General features: G+C 38.0%; 2 protein-coding genes across 2 annotated transcripts; both read right to left on the bottom strand.

Annotated features, from left to right (window-relative positions):
- Nucleotides 1-3,288: 3,288 nt before the first annotated feature.
- On the bottom strand, nucleotides 3,289-10,480 carry LOC131543393 (retinol dehydrogenase 11-like). The gene is made up of 7 exons (XM_058780688.1): nucleotides 10,161-10,480; nucleotides 9,551-9,691; nucleotides 5,438-5,629; nucleotides 5,159-5,320; nucleotides 4,792-4,908; nucleotides 4,244-4,448; nucleotides 3,289-3,889 (listed from the first exon to the last, which is right to left on the bottom strand). Exons 1-7 carry the CDS (start codon nucleotides 10,234-10,236, stop codon nucleotides 3,793-3,795), a joined length of 990 nt encoding a protein of 329 aa, XP_058636671.1. The 5' UTR covers nucleotides 10,237-10,480; the 3' UTR covers nucleotides 3,289-3,792.
- Nucleotides 10,481-11,591: 1,111 nt separating this feature from the next.
- On the bottom strand, nucleotides 11,592-19,042 carry LOC131543924 (retinol dehydrogenase 11-like). The gene is made up of 7 exons (XM_058781732.1): nucleotides 18,830-19,042; nucleotides 18,510-18,650; nucleotides 15,995-16,186; nucleotides 13,442-13,603; nucleotides 13,076-13,192; nucleotides 12,527-12,731; nucleotides 11,592-12,203 (listed from the first exon to the last, which is right to left on the bottom strand). The coding sequence occupies exons 1-7, from the start codon at nucleotides 18,903-18,905 to the stop codon at nucleotides 12,107-12,109; spliced, it is 990 nt and encodes a 329-aa protein (XP_058637715.1). The 5' UTR covers nucleotides 18,906-19,042; the 3' UTR covers nucleotides 11,592-12,106.
- Nucleotides 19,043-19,634: the final 592 nt, after the last annotated feature.

Here is a 19,634-nt window from a genome sequence, read left to right on the forward strand (position 1 = left end):
TGTGATAAACAAAAATTAAAAGGTGGTGGTTTATTTTGAGAAAAAAAGAAATAAATTACATTTATTTGATTTGATTTATTAATTTAATTTTTAAATTTAACTTATTGCAGTAATGCATCAATAATATGTACATTCCATAACGTTTCATAATATAGATAAATACAACAGTCAGTAAAATCTCAAACATTTTATGAATAAGACAAAGGTAGATATAAAAAAATAAATAAAATAAAATTAAAAATAAAAACAAAATAAAAATGAAATTAAAAATGCTTCTTAAATGGTGCTGAAATCCATAATTATGTTGTCCTTAAGAGTAAAACAGAATTTAGATGGCAGGGTAATCATTTTTGTTAATAGGTAAAGACAAAATTTCACTTGCTTTAATGCCCTAAATATATATCTATTCACAAAAATGAAATATAAAAAAATAATTGAGAACTAAACTTATATTTAAATTTTTGTATTAAAGTGATGAACAGGAGATGACTGATAGTAATGCTGGGAATGTGTGTTCTGTAATCCTGCTTCGGTGCTGAAGATGTTTTAGCATATATCCTATTATCCACATGAGTGATCCTGGTGTCTGATTTGGACGGAACTCCAGGATCAGATAAAGGACAACTGAAGCTTGTTTGCTTTGCATGCGACTTTCACACCATCCAGAGGAACTCAACTAGATAATTAGCCACAAAGCCCACAGAGTAACTGGCTCCCTTTCCCTGACACAGGCATGCTAAGACATCACTAACCATCACTCGCAAAACAACCAGTCAGGCGGAACGACTGCTCATCTCTCAACAGTTGTTGAGTCATTGAAATTTGCCAATAAAATCAAAGTATTTCTGAAAAGTATTTCTATCTGATTTATTATAATGTTTAAATTAATATATTCATTACAGATCTCCAAAAATTCCTATTTATACATATATATATACACATATATAAAACTGCATATAAACCTGCTATAGGCCCATTTATGTCTTTAAAAATCCAAAAAGGGGCAATTTAAACTGGGTTTCTGCAAATTTCAGAAACAGCTTTGACTTTAATGGACATTTATTAAGTATGAACTTTTAAGAATAAGTTCATTTTAGAGTTACAACTAAACTAGTGCACCATGTCCGTATGCGAAGTATTTGTCGAGTCGTTGAGAGATGAGTGTGATTTAATTTTTTGGACAGCTATCTGGCCACCTCCCTAGTGTGCGTTAAAATCTGTGTGTGTGTGTGCATCTTGGCGTGTCTATGTTGTGAACCAGATATAAGCGTTATATATTTCTTACGCTTTTGACATCCATTACACATGATTGCAAGTGATAAGTTCTTAGTCACACTGAGGGATGATTAAGCTTTTTACTTGTTTTAACTCGTCTTAGGCAAAAGCTGTACATTGAGTTTGTATTGCCTGGAATGCTACAAACCTGCATTCTCACACCACCTTAGGGCACATGTGTACAATGACAAACACACACACACACACCCTAATACATCCTGCTGTGTGTCTGTGCATGGGGAAATTATATGTGATGTTGATTGCTCAGAGCTAACAGTGCGTGTTACTGCTTGCACCTGTTGAAGGAATAGTTCATCAAAAAAATTAATTTTTGTCATTTCATATTTTGAAAAATGTTTCAGTGTTTTTTCCCCCATACAATGAAAGTCACCGGGGTCCGATGTTGCTTTGACCCCAGTGACTTACATAATCTGGACAAAAACAGTTCAAAAATATTATTCAAAATAGTTTCTTTTGTGCTCAGATTTTAAATTTTTGGGTCAACTATCCCTTTAAGGACCGATATTTCAAAGAACAGCATGGAGGAAATGAGTGTGCATGTGAGATTCCGTACAGTAAAACAGAGCAAAAGCTTTACTCTTTTAAAATGGTCCTCCTCTTGGTTTTTTTAAACAAACTTTTTCCTATCTCTGAGCATTAAGTGACAAGTGAGGCTGAGTGATTTTGACAGGTGAAAGCCCACAGAAACTACAGCAGGAAGTGTTCTGTCTCTTGTCTGAAGAGGGTGTGTCGCAGCCAGGAAAGCAGAAGAAGAGATGGGCAGACAGGTATGTGAAGACCGGAATGTTCATTTTAGTCACACCTGGGATGAACACACCTAGCAAACATGGCCTTTCCCTTTTCATTGGCTGATTTGATCATGACTGACAGCACGAACAACAAATAAACCCCCTCTTTTGGCCGCTAAAGGGGTTTGACCTATGATCCCCAATTGTGAACCAATAGCATGTCATGGTTGACTTGCAGATAGGTGGGGTGGAGAGGAAATAAAACTCATCTGTGGGGTGTGTCCACAGTGGCATACGTACAGACTGTGAGGCTGTGCTCCACCACGCAGATCTCCTGCCTCAAAACTATGGTTTGTGGAAGACGGACTTGTACTCCTCCTGGTCGAAAGCTACTGGAAAAGTCCCAGATGTCCTCCCTGACCTGGTAATCTCAGCTGCAGCTACCTATCATGTCATGAAGATGCATTTGATGTTCCTTTGGCTAAAAGAATAAAGCTGGACAGAGCAGGTGGGAACTTGTGCCGGAGTTTTGTATGGAAGCAGTTGGAGTTCTCAGTAGGACTGTTGAATGTTTGTTCAAATGGTCGCTCACATCTCCTTATCACTTTTCCAGCCCAGCTGAAGATGGTGAATCTGTTGGACGGAGAACTGATAAGGGCATGTGGCTGACACATACAGCTTTGTGTCCGCTGGGCACTCAGGTCAGGGTGCGTTGCGGATGTGTGGTGATTGCACATTTGTGAATGTCAATGACTTAATAACTGACAGTTCTTAATATGTTTAAATCAATATTATTTTTTAAATGTTTACTAAATGATATATGATATATTTTTTTATTCCAGATACTGCTAAAGCTATATAATTTCATGTCATATCTATACATACAGCAACTATGTTTTGAGTTTTGTACATGAAAATTATGATCCCAATGAGAATTCATTTTAATGATGTATTTATTAATTTGACCATATTAATACTGAATCCAAAATGTAGGTTTTATGTAGAACTTGACATTGTACTTTCAATCTGTTTTGGCTTTACCAAATATACAACATTAATCTCTATAAGTTAGAAGTAGTTTTCAGATTTAGAAACTTTGCAAATTGGTTAAGTATTTGTTACTCTTCTTAATACAGACTTGATTATCATTTGATAACAATTATGCTTATGACTTAATAAAAACAATATAAAAGTTTAATATTTTAAATTTGTTTATTTATAATGATTTTTTTTTAAAACTCTGTTTATAAAAGGGGGAAAGAATTTGAAAAAACTCAATTCTATTCCAAAATATTGGTCATGTTGTGCTACAGCTTTTATAAAATGCTCTTTTCCTTTACCATAAACACATTCATTTTCCAGAGGGTAACGATACATTTAATGTCTTGATTTCATTATTCAAAAATAGGCTTTGTAAAAATGTTAACCTGTATTCATGTTACACACTGAATTTTATTATAAGGTAAATCAAACGTCTAATTTAGCTCTGCAGACTGGCTAATAGCATTACAGTATATAAAAACTCACTAATTATTTAATGCTTAAATTCACACATATTGCAGTTCATCTCATTGCATAGGCACTTCATTACAAAGCCAGCCTCATCCTGCATACTTTCCCACATTCTTCCTCAAACTGAATCTCTGTACTTCATATAAAGTAGGCAGATGTAATAGTCTGCAAATTAGGAATGTACAATCTACACAGGAAAATGTGACAAACTGCTTTTTAAATGAAGAGAGTGATATTCACTGGGTAAGGTATTGTCTCAAGCCAGGCCCACCATGGAAGCACTGAGATCCCACAGTCTGCGAGCTGCAGCATCATCCCTACCCTGAGGAGCTGCCTCTTTGGGAGCACAATCACTGTAAAACCACCAAGAGTGAAATTATAATAATGATCATAATTAAACAGAAATGGTCAGAAAACACTGTGAATAAAAGCTTTAAAAAAAGAGGTGAAAACAGTTTGTTGTTTTCCATTGTGAACTTATTAAATGACAATGACATCCATTGTGAAACAAAGATTTCTGTCTCAAGTTTGTCATCAACTTGTTACAATTTGGTGCCAGTATATGATATGAAGGGAGAGGTGACACGTTAAATCTTGTTGGTGTTGTAATGCTAACTTTACAAAGTTTGTGTACATCTCTCACAGGCCTTGATGAGCAAAATCTTACTAGACTGCATTTAACACACATGATAGAAGAAGCTACTGACCTGTAGTAAAGGCCACTGGTGTTCTGCAGACTCTCATCGACTGCACAGTAGATGGTGGTCTGCGCACCCTGCCAAGGTGTTTTGACAAAGAAAAAAAGGGGCATGAACAAAAGCCTCTTCCATAAAGACAGAGAGGGGAAAAAGTGTCGGCCCAGCTCAGTTTGGATCAACCCAGGATGAAGAGCATAAGTTGTCACTCCTGTGCCTGAATGATAGACAGGGAGAGAGTTTTCAAGAAGCGGGTTAGAAGTACAGAAGTACAGTGCGTTCAATGGATTAGCATAATATTGTAAAGACTGTAAATCCCCTACAGCCTCGATTTCATCTGCATTAAATTCAATATAACGTCTGACCCAGTGACTCTTAATCCTGGTCCTGGGCACATTTTGCATGTCTCCCTTATTTAACACACCTGATTCAGATCATCAGCTCGTTTTAGTCCATGAACTGAACTAGGTGTGTCAGATAAGGGAGACATAAAAAAGTGGGGGTCCCCAGGGCCAGGATCAAGAACCACAGGCCTAACCTGATTCAGGTCTATAGTTTACCTTTCAGTTTGACAGCTAGTTCCCGGGTAAACAGAACATTGGCCAGCTTGCTCTGTCGATAGCTTACTAATGGATCATAGTTTTTCTCCAGGTTTACATCATCAAAATGAATCTTGCCTGTCAAACATAAAATAATTTTAAATATGATTGGAATCAAAATCTTGAATGTGCCAAATAAACACTGTAAATGTATTTGCATTGTAAATAATACATATAATACATTACCATGTCTATATTTTATGCCCTTTCATTTTATAACACAAGAACTGTACATTTTGTCTAATTTAGAGACTACAAAATGATTAAAAATAAGTGTTTTGTTATGAGTGATTCAGTTTAGCACATAAAGACATATGGGCTTCTACACCTGTCTCGTGGGCCAGGCTGGAAACATTGACAACACGGCTGGCTGTTGATTTCTTCAACAAGTCCAGAAGTAAGTTGGTAAGCAGGTAATGACCCAGATGGTTCACACCAAACTGCATCTCAAAGCCATCATCTGTCTTCCACTGTGGGCACATCATTATCCCTGTTGGCAGAAAAAAGAATAAATAAATACATGAATATGAATAAATAAATGTATAAATACATAGATATAAACCATGTGTTCATACAGATGCATTACAATCTGGCTGATATTCCTTACCAGCATTATTAATGAGAATGTCCAGTCTCTCTTCATTCTGCTGTACATCTTTGGCCAGAGCTCGGACTGACTGCAAGGAGGCCAGATCCAGCATCTTCACAACCACGTTGTCATTTCCACTCCTCTTTCTGACCTCATCTTCTGCTCTGGTGGCTCTGCCCATGTCTCGGCAAGCCAGGATCACCCTTGCACCTGAACAATGGAGGTTTATAAATGGTTGTTGTTTGGATTGCATAATTAAACCAGTTTTATCGTCCCCAATGTGGATTTATCATCCCTTTCAAACCAATTGCATGTACCCGTTTGAGTACAATCTACAGCACAGAACATGCTGTGAATACCAGATTTTGGGTGAAAGAAAAACATTCTGTTCTCTTTCAGTCAGTTATGTTGACGTTATGGGTTTCAATCACATCTGAAGTTTACGAGAAACGGCCAATGATTATTGGCGAGTGGATTTTGCAAGCCAAGCCAATCACCGTACATTCGGGTATATAAGATGGCGACATGCATCCACTCATTCAGATTTTTGCTTTTGCAGACCCGATCGCTTCATGAGCAAGAGAATTGTCACTACTGTCAATGCGCTATCAACAAATCAGGAGGCTTCTCTGCTGTGTTTTCGAATGGTGCATTCAGCGGTGTGTTTGCCCTCGTTCCTAGCACAGATAAGTGCTGCGTTCCTCCTCTGAGCACATCAGCCTTAAGAGCAGTTTCTTATACCAGCTTGCATGATCGTGAGTGTCTTTCGAGATGTCTTTTCGACCGTGTGTTTCTGGGTGCGGTAGTTTCCTTACCTCTGATGACGGACACAATTGCTGTCTCACATGTTTAGGCTGTAAGCATGCTGAGGCAGCTTTCACGGATGGGTCATGCCCGCACTGCAAGCACATGTCAATGGCTATGCTGAGATCGTGGCTCTCATTTATTATGAGGCTCCCCTTGGATTCTACCCAGTCCGGTTCTTCTGGTCGTAAAGACAACAGGGTCTGTCCCTCCAAAGGGTTTGGCCTAGTATCTCATTTGGGGCTCCCGAAGAGGATACAATGTCAATCGCAGCATCAGAGGAGGGGCTTTTGTCTTCTGATTCTGAAGACTCTGCTGAGCAGCCCCCGGCAATGGCGGCGGCACCGTCAGAGTCCCAAGCCAAGTTAATGCCCTTGCTCCTCCAGGCCGCTGAGAGCATGGGGCACTCGAAGCCGGATGATTGGTATCTGGGCTCCGGACATGACTTTCAGCCACGCTCCGCCCCTTACCTTTCTTCCCGGATGTTCATGAAGAGCTCACCAATACGTGGAAGGCTCCCTACACCTCTTGTTCACATTTGAGCTCTTCTCTCCTCACTACCCTTGATGGTAGGGCAACCAAGGGGTATGTGGATGTTCCCCAGGTGGAGCATGCAGTTGTGGTGCACCTGTGCCTGCAAAACGTGGAGAAACCACTTATCTCCATGTCCAAATCCTGTAAACTGATGTCAGCTCTGGCTACCAAAGCTTCTAGTGCTGTGGGGCAGGCCACCTCTGCCCTGCATGCCATGGCCATCCAGAAGGTACTGACCCGGGGTTGATGTGGGAACTGCACACAGTGATCGACTTTGCCACCAAACCGCAGAGGTCTGGCTCTTCGTCTGCCTGTCGCCGAGGGCGCCCCCCCTGTGGCATCAACACCTGCTCTGACCAGACCCAAGTCTAATGAGCATAGAAGGGCGTCAAGCTTCCCGCAGGAAGAGGGGACAGCCTGCTTCTCAGGGAGCCCTTAAGTCTTCGCAGAAGACCACGAAGCATCCCTCAGACAGGAGACCCAGAGATGGAAGGATCTTTGCCCTGGGCCAGTGACATCTGGGCCCCATCCCCCGAAGGACAGCCGGGGGCATATACCACCAAGAAAGCTTATTCCTCCGCTGGTGCCGTTAGCTCGGCTATGCGATTCAGTTTGCCAGGTGCCCTCCCAGGTTCAGAGGCATTCTTTTTTATCAATGGCAGACGAAAATGTCCTGTGTGCAGAGGTTGCAGTCCTCTGGGCGAAAGATGCAATAGAGCCTGTTCCTCCAGTCAAGATGAAGTCAGGGTTTTGCAGCCCTTATTTCATCATACCCAATAAGACACATACTTTCATGCCTCGATTTTGCCTTGACACAGGCCGTTTCTTCAGTTTGCTCTCAAGGGTCGAGTGTATCAGTACGTTCGCCGTGATTCTGCAAAGTAAGAAATGTTCCTGGATCAACATTACGGTCCATAAATACAGACTTAACCCAATCCCTACCCCTAAAACTAACCCATAATTTATTCCTAAAATCAGAGGGAAATGATAGCTGATTAACAAGGGTGTAGAAGCACCTAATCCTGATTGTAAGCCTAAAACTGACATTTCCTGAAAATGTATCCCTCAATTCTGATTGGTTGATTGGAATGGTGTTCCAGGATCAACAAGGATATTAATCCAGGAACAAATTGTACTTAGTAATGCTTACCGTATCAGTACAATGTCAGCACACACCGGGTGGGCATTACCCCGGCTTTGTGCCGCCTTTTCAGCCCATGGTCGGATCTTGCATTTCTACTGGCAGGTGTTCCCCTGGAGCAAGTGTCGAGGCATCTTGTTATCACAACAGATGCCTCCCAGGCCGGCTGGGGTGCTGTATGCAATGGGCAGGAAGATTCCCGTTTACCCATTCACTTCCCAGGAATCCACCCACTGCCAGCTGTTTTACTACCTGACCGAGGCCCCCTCGTCACGGATGCTCTGGCACCCATGTCCCGATCTATGGAACCTGCATGTCTGCATTGGCATTGGCACGGCGCCGCTATAACATACATCTGCAGAGCTGCGGGCTGGGCATCACCTAATACCTTTGTGAAATTCTATAATCTCTGGTTTGAGCCAGTTTCCCTCCCGTGTGTTGGGTATGGACAGATAAATTGATGGAGGAATCTTTTTCCAGTAATTTCCCCATCTGGTGAACCCTGGTCGAGTTCCTCTAGTACCCTGTGGCATCAGACTCAGCGGAGGAGTCTGATACCGGGTCCAGTACTTGTGTTGCATGCCATTGTCACCCCTTGTACTGGACTAGGTCATTATGATAAGTTTATTTTTTGCAGAGTATATCTTTATTGGTTATATGTGATGGTAGGTTAACTTTGCTTTCTGAAATACCCCACTGTGAAGTCGATTCTTCTAGGCATTGCGACAACACACTAACGCAAGTCAATCAAGCCTCACCCCTACTGTATTTTGTGCATTAGGTGGTCTAGCTCGAAAAATATGCTTTTTAATGTTATATGAGAATAAGGAAAAATTTATGAGACAGTTGTTTTTAGATTTCATTGAAATTTAATCGTAAGCTTGGTGAACAGCTTTCAAGAATTGATGTTTCCCTATTCAAAGAGATACAAAGCTGTACTTGCATGACTGAAATAGCTCCCTTAGAGGCATTTTAAAGATGGCCGCTGAGTGAAATTACTTGCCTTAAAAAGGACGGTTCCACTTTATATTAGGTGACCTTAACTACTATGTACTTACATTTAAATTAATCATTTGGTACAATGCACTTATTGTGTACATACATGTTTTTACATTGTACTTATATTTTTAAAATACCTGTATGTAATTACTTCTGTAATTACATTTATAATTACACTGTTGACCCATCCCTTAAACCTACCCATACCACCAAACCTGTCCCTAACCTTACCCGTATCCCACCTCAATTGCAGCAGGAGTGTTTTGCAATACAATATGAACATTGTACTTATTTTTTGGTGCAAGTACATAGTAGTTAAGGCCACCTAATATAAAGTGTGATCGAAAGGACTTTGACTGTGTTGATATAGATATCTCTATAAACCTTTGGAGAGAACTATGTGCTTTGTGAATTTGCAGATCTTTTTTAATGCACAAACAGCAAGTTCAAGGAAGTAGAAAATGTAAACAAGCATGATAGGACCCCTTTGAAATTTGAAATGTTTTTTTTTAACGTCACATACTTTTGAGCTTTTTTCATTGAAATCAGATGAGCTAAGCCTATAACATTATTTTATATACATATACTTGACCTCTCATATGATGCCAGTTCTTTAAAATAACATTTTCAGAGCTCCATTAAAATGAACTGACCTCTCTTGGCCATGTCCACCGCGGTCTCTTTGCCGATACCAGTGTTGGCTCCCGTTATCAGAACAGTTTTGCCGTCCAAACGGGCTTTGCTGCGGCAGACTCCCCCAGCCCGCCATCTCCGCAGGACAAAGAGCCCGACACCTACCGGTACAGGTGCGACATTAGTCCATTATCATTACCTCATCTCTAACCTACTCTCTTAATGTCGGTCCATTTGATAAGCACAGGTAAAGTTCATCCAGGAAGCAACAGGCCTATATTAACTATCATTACATTCAATATAACATGCTCCTCATGTCTTTTAATTAATGAAATCGTATGACTTCTTTTACATATTACATGACTTGCAATAACCAGCTGTTCACTGGGAAATGTGTGCACTCACAACTATTTCAAAACTGAGCATAACTAGAGAAATAACTATAATAATAAATTGCATTTTTATTCCATGATGCATTCAGATTTTATTAAAATCACATTCCATTCCTGTAAATTTCAGTTTTAAAGTGCTTCATAATTACATATTTTTCATTGTCAAGGGAAGCCTGATTATTCTTGGAACCCACAACCAGCTTTAAACTTGCAAACTAATGATTTAAGTTTAGCCTACCTGTCACCAGGACAGCTGTGATCTCTGTAGGGTGTTCTTCTACAAACTCCTTCACTGCCTTTGTGTAGTTCTGCATTATTACACCTGGTAGATTCTCCTTCAACTGTGTAGTTGTAACATAAGCAGTCCAGCTCTTTCAGCAGTAAAAGTGTCTGCAGACAGATCACCTCCCCTACACTACACACAAAAAGTGTACTTCGGAGTAGGGATGGGCAATATCACTTTTTTTCCCGATAAGAAACCTCAAAGGTGCACCCCTATCTACCTCTAAAAGAGTGCATATTAGTACCATAAGATATACAAGTATGCATCCTTTAATGGTAGACAAGGTACAAAGTTGAGCAGGGGCGAGGCCAGAAATGGTTAAGTGGGTGGGCCTATGTAAAACAGGGTGGGAAAAGTAGCATATAAAAACTGTATGTCAAATTGGCAACAGAAAGTACAGCACAAAGGTTCAATACACAACAATTTAAAAGTATTGATTAACATTAATGTTATTTTCAACATTTACCAATACATTATTAAATTAGCCTAAAAGTTTATCTGTAAACTTGGTACCTGAGTTAACACAAATAACAATGGACAGTTGTATTTTATTAACTAATGTTAACAAAGATTAATAAACTTTGTAACAAATGTATTGCTCATTGTTAATGTTAGTTGATGCATTAACAAACGTTAACTAAAGGAAAGTTTATTGTAAAGCATTACCAGAGACAACGGAGCTTCGCAGATGATCACATAATCAGATAATCAGTCTCTGTCAATGCACGTTCAAAGGAGTGTGAACATCGAGGACAGTAGAAATATGCAGTTTGTTGTGGAGAACAGAATCCAGCACAACGTTCTGTTCGAATTTTGACTAGAGTATAGTATGGTATGAACTTATAAGAAGATGGAAAATTAAGAAACTACCACTAATTGGTCTGACTTACTACTGGAGGATAAAAAAACAAAAATTGTCAGAGGTGCCTTATCTTGGTACCAGAATATCATTAGGACTGGTGAGTAGAAAATATATAAACTTCCAACTTAATAAATATTTCCATTGTTTTCTCGAAAAGAATAAATAGGTCTTTATAACTTACTTTATATACAAAATATAGATTTACAAAAGGTGCCAATATTAGTGGAGGTGCATGTATGTCTCTGTGTAAACTTACAGGCTGTACATGAGTTGGTGACCTTGTACTTTAATCTATTTTGTATTTGGCATTCCAAGTTTACCAGAACATTTCTCAATTACATTTATCTCTATAAAGTTAGTAGTTTTTAGATTAATTGCAAACTGGGAAAGCATTTGCTACTTTTCTTAATGTAGACTTGCTTACCATGTAAAAACAATATCACAGATTTGTTTTATATTTGTTTATAACAAAATTTCAAATAAACTCTGTTAATGTAAAGAATGTTAAAAATTCCAAATTTATTCTGAATGCTGTGCAAGTTGTGTTACAGTTTTTATAAAATGCTTCTTACCTTTACAATAAATTCACTAGGGCTTTCATTTTATAGAGGGTAATGACTCATTTAATGTAATTTCCTTATTCAGAAACAGGCGTTGTAAAAATATTAAGCTACATTCATATTACACACTGATTTCCATTATGATACACTGTATCCAATTCCACAAACACTGGCAATAAAAAAAAAAAAAGATCAAATATCTAATTTGTATAGCTACACAAAATATGGCTAATAGCATTACGGTATATAAAATCTCACTAATTACACTTCATATTGCAGTTTATCTTATTGCTTAGGCATTTCATTACAGACAATGAAACACTACTTTCCTACATTCTTACTGAAACTGCCTATCTGTACTTCATATAAAGTAGGCAGATGTAATAGTCTGCAAATTAGGAATGTACAATCTACACAGGAAAATGTGACAAACTGCTTTTTAAATGAAGAGAGTGATATTCACTGGTTAAGGTATTGTCTCAAGCCAGGCCCACCATGGAAGCACTGAGATCCCACAGTTTGCTAGCTGCAGCATCATCCCTACCCTGAGGAATTGCCTCTTTGGGAGCACAATCACTGTAAAACCACCAAAAGAGAAAAATTAACCACAGCCGGAAATTATCATAATTAAAAAGCAATGGTCACAAAACACCGTGTGAATAAAAGCTTAAAAAAAAAATTTGCATTGTAAAGCAAAGATTGCTGTCTCTAGTTTGTCATCAGCTTGTTACAATTTGGTGCCAGTATATGATATCATGCAAGATTAAATACACACATATTAAATCTTGTTGGCCGTTGTAATAATAACTTTAGAAAGTTTGTGTACATCTCTCACAGGCCTTGATGAGCAAAATCTTACTAGACTGCATTTAACACACATGATAGAAGAAGCTACTGACCTGTAGTAAAGGCCACTGGTGTTCTGCAGACTCTCATCGACTGCACAGTAGATGGTGGTCTGCGCACCCTGCCAAGGTGTTTTGACAAAGAAAAAAAGGGGCATGAACAAAAGCCTCTTCCATAAAGACAGAGAGGGGAAAAAGTGTCGGCCCAGCTCAGTTTGGATCAACCCAGGATGAAGAGCATAAGTTGTCACTCCTGTGCCTGAATGATAGACAGGGAGAGAGTTTTCAAGAAGCGGGTTAGAAGTACAGAAGTACAGTGCGTTCAATGGATTAGCATAATATTGTAAAGACTGTAAATCCCCTACAGCCTCGATTTCATCTGCATTATATTCAATATAACGTCTGACCCAGTGACTCTTAATCCTGGTCCTGGGCACATTTTGCATGTCTCCCTTATTTAACACACCTGATTCAGATCATCAGCTCGTTTTAGTCCATGAACTGAACTAGGTGTGTCAGATAAGGGAGACATAAAAAAAGTGGGGGTCCCCAGGGCCAGGATCAAGAACCACAGGCCTAACCTGATTCAGGTCTATAGTTTACCTTTCAGTTTGACAGCTAGTTCCCGGGTAAACAGAATGCTGGCCAGCTTGCTCTGTCGATAGCTTACTAATGGATCATAGTTTTTCTCCAGGTTTATATCATCAAAATGAATCTTGCCTGTCAAACATAAAATAATCTGAAATATTATTGGAATCAAAATATTGAATGTGCCAAATAAACACTGTAAATGTATTTGCATTGTAAATAATACATATAATACATTACCATGTATATTTTATGCCCTTTTATTTTATAACACAGGAACTGTACATTTTGTCTAATTTAGAGACTACAAAATGATGAAAAAATAAGCGTTTTGTTATGAGTGATTCAGTTTAGCACATAAAGACATATGGGCTTCTACACCTGTCTCGTGGGCCAGGCTGGAAACATTGACAACACGGCTTGGTGTTGATTTCTTCAACAAGTCCAGAAGTAAGTTGGTAAGCAGGTAATGACCCAGATGGTTCACACCAAACTGCATCTCAAAGCCATCGTCTGTCTTCCACTGTGGGCACATCATTATCCCTGTTGGCAGAAAAATATAATACATAAATACATGAATATGAATAAATTAGGGCTGTCAGTCGATTACAATTTTTTATCTAATTAATTACATGATGTGTCGATTAATTAATCGCAAAATAAATTTGACTGAAAATATACACAAAAGATTACTTAAAGTATCAAGTAGACATTACAAACTGTAGCTTTCGAAAGTAAAATTGTATTTGATTCAACATAAAATATATTACACAAACATTAAAGCTATAACATCCTAACATAAACTATGGAATATAAAAGAAGATAATCTGAGAAACAACTCAGAATTTTTTGTTCATACAACGAAAGTCATTAACCAAAACAGCTTTGTTACCAACAGTCTTCAAAATACCTTCTTTTATGCAAAAGAAGTGTTTGAAACGACATGAGGGTGAGCAAATTATGACAGAATTTTTATATTTTGGGTGAACTTAGCCTATCCCTTTAATGTTTTTATTATTATTTTTATGAAATGATACTTGAATTATACTCTAAATAAGAAACTACATCTGCCAGCAGATGGCGGTAAATGTCATCATTCGATTGGATTCAAATGGCTGATTCATTCAGGAAAGAAGTAAATGGCTGTGTTTATGAATGGGCCTTTGAATAATTGATTCACATGATTTGTTCAAAACGCAGATTCATTTAGAAACTAAACACCACTGTGTTGCTCGGAGACTCACAATTCTGCTGTGGCTTTAAAGGTAATATGTTCTCTGCAAAATTGAGCAAAAACACATAATATTGTTTTTAAAATATAACACAATATCAACTTCTTATTTACTGAACTGTTGTATAAAAATAACATTTAACTTAAACTTGTGATATTCGGGACAAAATCGATATCGCTTATATGATAGGCCTATAAGTTAAAGCTGCAGTCCGTAAGTTTTGCCTCTGTCGCCATCTCTGTTTGAAAACCTGGAATTGCAGCTGTGTGCAGAATTATCTTGTTTGCATGGGCTGTGCTTCGGCACGGCTTCAGTGCGTATGAATGTTTTGAGGTGAATGTGTAGCTGTCAGTCACCGCACCAGTGTGGATGTTTACTGTACTTCGCAATCACAGATTCAAGCCTACGTCTTGGAATATATGACCAAAATAAGAATTTTCACCATATATTGCCATCTGAACATGTGAGTAACAAGTCTGCCACGTTTGTTCTGACCAACTGAGGAAAAAAGCATTACCATAACTCGCACTACCAATGGTGATTTAATCTAAAGATTGGTTAGCTCATATCACATCAAACCGTGCAAAGTATTATTATTGTTATATTTTATTCTCAAATTATTAATGTTAACAACATCAGCATTGCGTGACTATGAGTATAGTGTGTAATAGCGTGTAGATTTCAATTTCTGTACAATCTAATCTCTAATTGTCATACCATTCGAATTTCATATTAAGAAATTCTTTTAACCCAAAAAGGAAACTATGCTCCCTTCGAAATGTTTTTCTTTAAATACAAATCTTGTATAATCCTAGGCTATCTGTAATCAGAAACACATTTAAAACTGGAATATAACTTAATTTCATTCATATGTGTTTCATAAACACATAATCCTTTCTGGATTACAATCTGCCATCAAAATGATACATTTAATAATTCTAGCTTCTGTGAGAAAAGTCTATAAACGATCTGTCACCTGCAGGATCCTCGCATGCGATAGCCTAGTAGCCGGGACAACTTCTTTGTCTGTTTACAGACGTGACATAATGACGCAGTGCCATGCTCAAATTTCCCGCGAAAACCTACCCGTACCACTCAAATTAGAAAACATTATTATAAGCTTACCGATGTGAATCGGTGAAAGTAAGGCGATAGTTTTGAATACTGGCTGGTTATGTACTTGCTCAAATATTGATTTCGGATAATTTTTAACCAAAAAAAGTTACGGACTGCAGCTTTAAATATGAGACAAAAAACTCATACAGGGTCATTTTTTGGCCCAATATCTTGAACTTTAGGGCATAACTGCATTTATGGAGTTGTTGCCCTGCATCATATTTGTCAACAGTCAACTGTATGAAATGTAAGATGACGTACAGGTCTGGGGGCGGGGCCAGTGCGTTAACTGCATTAAAATATTTTAATCACGTTATTTTTCATAACTGAATGAATGAATGAATGAATGAAGCATTTTATATAGCGCTTCTATTGTGTATTGCTATACACCCAAAGCGCTTTACAATCATGTTGGGGGGTGTCTCTCCTCAACCACCACCAGTGTGCAGCAACCTGGATGATCTGCTGCTTAAATAACTAATTAATTAAGTTAACATGTTAAACTGACAGCTCTAGAATAAATAAATTCATAGATATAAACCATGTTCATATGCAGATGCATTACAATCTGGCTGACATTCCTTACCAGCATTATTAATGAGAATGTCCAGTCTCTCTTCAGTCTGCTGTACATCTTTGGCCAGAGCTCGGACTGACTGCAAGGAGGCCAGATCCAGCATCTTCACAAGCACGTTGCCATTTCCACTCCTCTTTCTGACCTCATCTGCTGCTTTGTTGGCTCTGCCCATGTCTCGGCAAGCCAGGATCACCCTTGCACCTGAACAATGGTTCAAAAATGGTCATTATGTTGTATCTTGGCACGATGCAATGCTTTTCTGCAGCCATCAAGCCTTCAACAAATACAACAAGGCTTGTATGCACTCTCTCAAATCACAAATCAGTAACCATGAAGGTGTCATAAGTTACAAACTGGGCCATTGTTAGTGTGGTTTGATAAGCGATGGATTGCATAATTAAACCAGTTTTATCTTCCCCCTGTGGATTTATCATCCCTTTCAAACCCATCGCATATACCATTATTGCGTCTGTGAAGTTTCAGCACAAATCAACAACAGAACATGCTGTGAATATCACTTTTTGGGTGAAAGCAACAACATACTGTTTTCATGTGTCTCTTTAAATGCAAATGAGCTGCCCGCCCCCTTTCCAGAAGAGGGCTGTGCCTTCAGAGATGCCTTGGTTACTACGGCAACAATAAACAAAATATCCATTAAGAAGTGTTTATTTACACGAAGTACAAATAGCCCACTTTGTTGGCAGAGGCCATTTACACTAACTCCGCCCACCAACTTGTGATTAGGCTAGTCAACATTACAAAAGACGCACGTCTATTAACTGCTGTAGTGGTGTAGATGGTAAAGTGCCTACCGAAGTTGTTTCTAACACGATCCGGGTTCGAATCTGCCTTTTACCTTTTTTTCTCCCCTTTCAAATCTCATATCACATCGGAAAGACATTTATTTTTAATAGAAATTAAGGAAATGATCGAAAAGTTGAAAATAAAGTATCGGGTAGGGTTGGGTAGGTTTAGGCAAGGTTTAGGGAGGTGGCATTCATTTAATAATTTGAATTAACATTATCATTTAGCCAACACTCAATACATTATTATTGCATACAGTTTTATAATGTACTACAATACTGAGGAGCAGATATTTGCCACTATTTGCAATAAGTAGTATAAACAGCAGAAAATCCTGTTATTTTAACAGTGTAAATAGCATCTATCACTATTTTAACTTAGTTTAAATAGCCTCTATCGCTATTAACACAGTGTAAACAGCCACTGCCTTTTTATTATTATCTCCGTGGGGCTCATGAGACATTGCAGATTAGTCATTATGAAATGTTTATTCTTTGCATGTGTTTAAAAAGCCTTGCCAGTATAAACATCTGATAAACAGTTTTCTGAGAGCACACACTAAGCATGCACACACACACACACACACACACACACACACACACACACACACACAAAGCAGACTCTTTTGCCATAAACACACATAGTTCTTATAGCCACAGTCTGCATGTGTATCAATATATTAGATCTGTGAAATGGAGTTCCTTGGACACGGCGAAAACGCACAACTAATGCAACCTTGGGCATAAATATTTAAAATTTGAGGGGACACTGTGACATGCATTTCCTAAGAAAAAAAAAAAAAAAACTCAAAAAGACAATCAAGGCATTCGACGGAGTTCAGAAACTGTGCTTAGAGAATAACTCCTTTTGGATTTGACTTTATGCAGTGTGGACTATTTGTAACTTTGCAGATATTTTTCATGCACAAAAAGCAACATCACGCACTAAAGAAAGTAGGAAAAACTTAGTAGGAGCCCTTTAAAATAGTATCAATATGTGACCCTGGACCACAAAACCAGTCTTAAGTCACACAGGTATATTTGTAGCAATAGCCAATACACCGTATGGGTCAAAATGATCTTTTTCTTCTTTTATGCCAAAAATCATTAGGATATTAAATAAAGATCATGTTCCATGAAGATATTTTGTACATTTCCTATCATAAATATATCAAAATTTAATTTTTGATTAGTAATATGCATTGCTACTTAATTTGTATAACTTGAAATCCAGTTTTCTCAACATTTAGATTTTTTTGCACCCTCAGATTCCAGATTTTCAAATAGTTGCATCTCAGCCAAATATCTTTCTATCCGAACAAACCATATATCAATAGAAAGCTTATTTATTCAGTTTTCAGATGATGCATATATCTCAATTTCAAAAAATATTATGACTGGTTTTGTGATCCAGGGTCACATATTTGTTTAAACTTCTGTTGTTTAAATCAAGCTCAGTTTTTTTTTTTTTTTGTTGCCATGTCACAAAAATAAATAAAATAAATGCAGTTTTTGCTATCACATTCTTTAAATACTTTTAGTGAAAAACAGATGGGTTAACCACATAACATGCTTTAAAACTGATTTAGGAGGCTGTAATTTTTGTTACCATCTTGGACATTAATATCACAAAACTGGCTTACTACTACATATACTTGACCTCTCATATGATGCCAGTTCTTTAAAATAACATTTTCAGAGCTCCATTAAAATGAACTGACCTCTCTTGGCCATGTCCACCGCGGTCTCTTTGCCGATACCAGTGTTGGCTCCCGTTATCAGAACAGTTTTGCCGTCCAAACGGGCTTTGCTGCGGCAGACTCCCCCAGCCCGCCATCTCCGCAGGACAAAGAGCCCGACACCTACCAGTACAGGTGCGACATTAGTCCAGCATCATTACCTCACCTCTTTACATCACCACTGCTCTCTTAATGCTTGTAAATCTCAGGTTTAAAGTGCCCCATATTTATATATTTCTTGTTGTCGTGGGAAGCCACAAGCAGTTTTAAACATGCAAACTAATGATTTAAGTTTAGCCTACCCGTCACCAGGGCAGCTGTGACCTCTGTAGGGTGTTCTTCTACAAACTCCTTCACTGCCTTTGTGTAGTTCTGCATTATTACACCTGGTAGATTCTCCTTCAACTGTGCAGTTGTGAAAGTCCAGCTCTTTCAGCTGCGAAAGTGTCTACAGACAGATCACCTCCCCTATACTACTTACCTCGGAGTAAACACTGTGGCGCTCCAGTCTCGAATTTGCAAAATAAGAGTCCGATTGTTGCTTGTAAAAATCAAATGCGGCTGCAGAATACGCAGAAACATTCATAAATAGTTTCACAATAAATTTTAAATAATGAATGGTGTTGGCTTAAGGTCTGACGTACTACTGGAGAATAATAAAACGTGTGAAAAAAAATTGACAGAGGTGCCCCTACATTATTTTGAGAACACAATATCATATAAACTGGCAAGTAGAAAAAAGATTAGAGTAGATTAGAGTAGAAAGAACTTAATCAAAGTAAATATTTCCATATATACGGTGTTTTCACAGAGAATAAATAGACATTTATACATGAAAAACTGCCTTTATATATGTGTATGTATGTCTCTGGTGTATGTAAATATATATATAGAACATTTCTCAATCACAATCATCTCTATAAGTTAAAAGTAGTTTTTAGATTCATAAACTGCAAATTTGTAAAGTGTTTCCTAATGCAGACTTCATTACTGTTTGATGACAATAATGCTTATGGCTTAATGAAAACAACATCAAAGTTTAAAGTTGAAATTTGTTTATTTAACAAACTTTTAAATAAACTCTGTTTATGTACAGGGGAAATATTT

The sequence above is a fragment of the Onychostoma macrolepis genome, chromosome 07, assembly GCF_012432095.1.
Source record: "Onychostoma macrolepis isolate SWU-2019 chromosome 07, ASM1243209v1, whole genome shotgun sequence".
In the NCBI taxonomy this organism is placed as follows: Eukaryota; Metazoa; Chordata; class Actinopteri; order Cypriniformes; family Cyprinidae; genus Onychostoma; species Onychostoma macrolepis.

Excerpts from the sequence above, each read along its gene's own strand:
- LOC131543393 (XM_058780688.1), bottom strand. The coding sequence starts at position 10,236 with ATGCAGAACTACACAAAGGCAGTGAAGGAGTTTGTAGAAGAACACCCT. Across the intron at positions 9,692-10,160 it reads CACAGCTGTCCTGGTGACAG|GTGTCGGGCTCTTTGTCCTG; the intron begins GTAGGCTAAACT and ends CTGTACCGGTAG. Across the intron at positions 5,321-5,437 it reads CATTCTCATTAATAATGCTG|GGATAATGATGTGCCCACAG; the intron begins GTAAGGAATATC and ends TTCTGCCAACAG.
- LOC131543924 (XM_058781732.1), bottom strand. The coding sequence starts at position 18,905 with ATGCAGAACTACACAAAGGCAGTGAAGGAGTTTGTAGAAGAACACCCT. Across the intron at positions 16,187-18,509 it reads GGTGGACATGGCCAAGAGAG|GTGCAAGGGTGATCCTGGCT; the intron begins GTCAGTTCATTT and ends ACCATTGTTCAG. Across the intron at positions 12,732-13,075 it reads ACTAGCTGTCAAACTGAAAG|GCACAGGAGTGACAACTTAT; the intron begins GTAAACTATAGA and ends TCTATCATTCAG.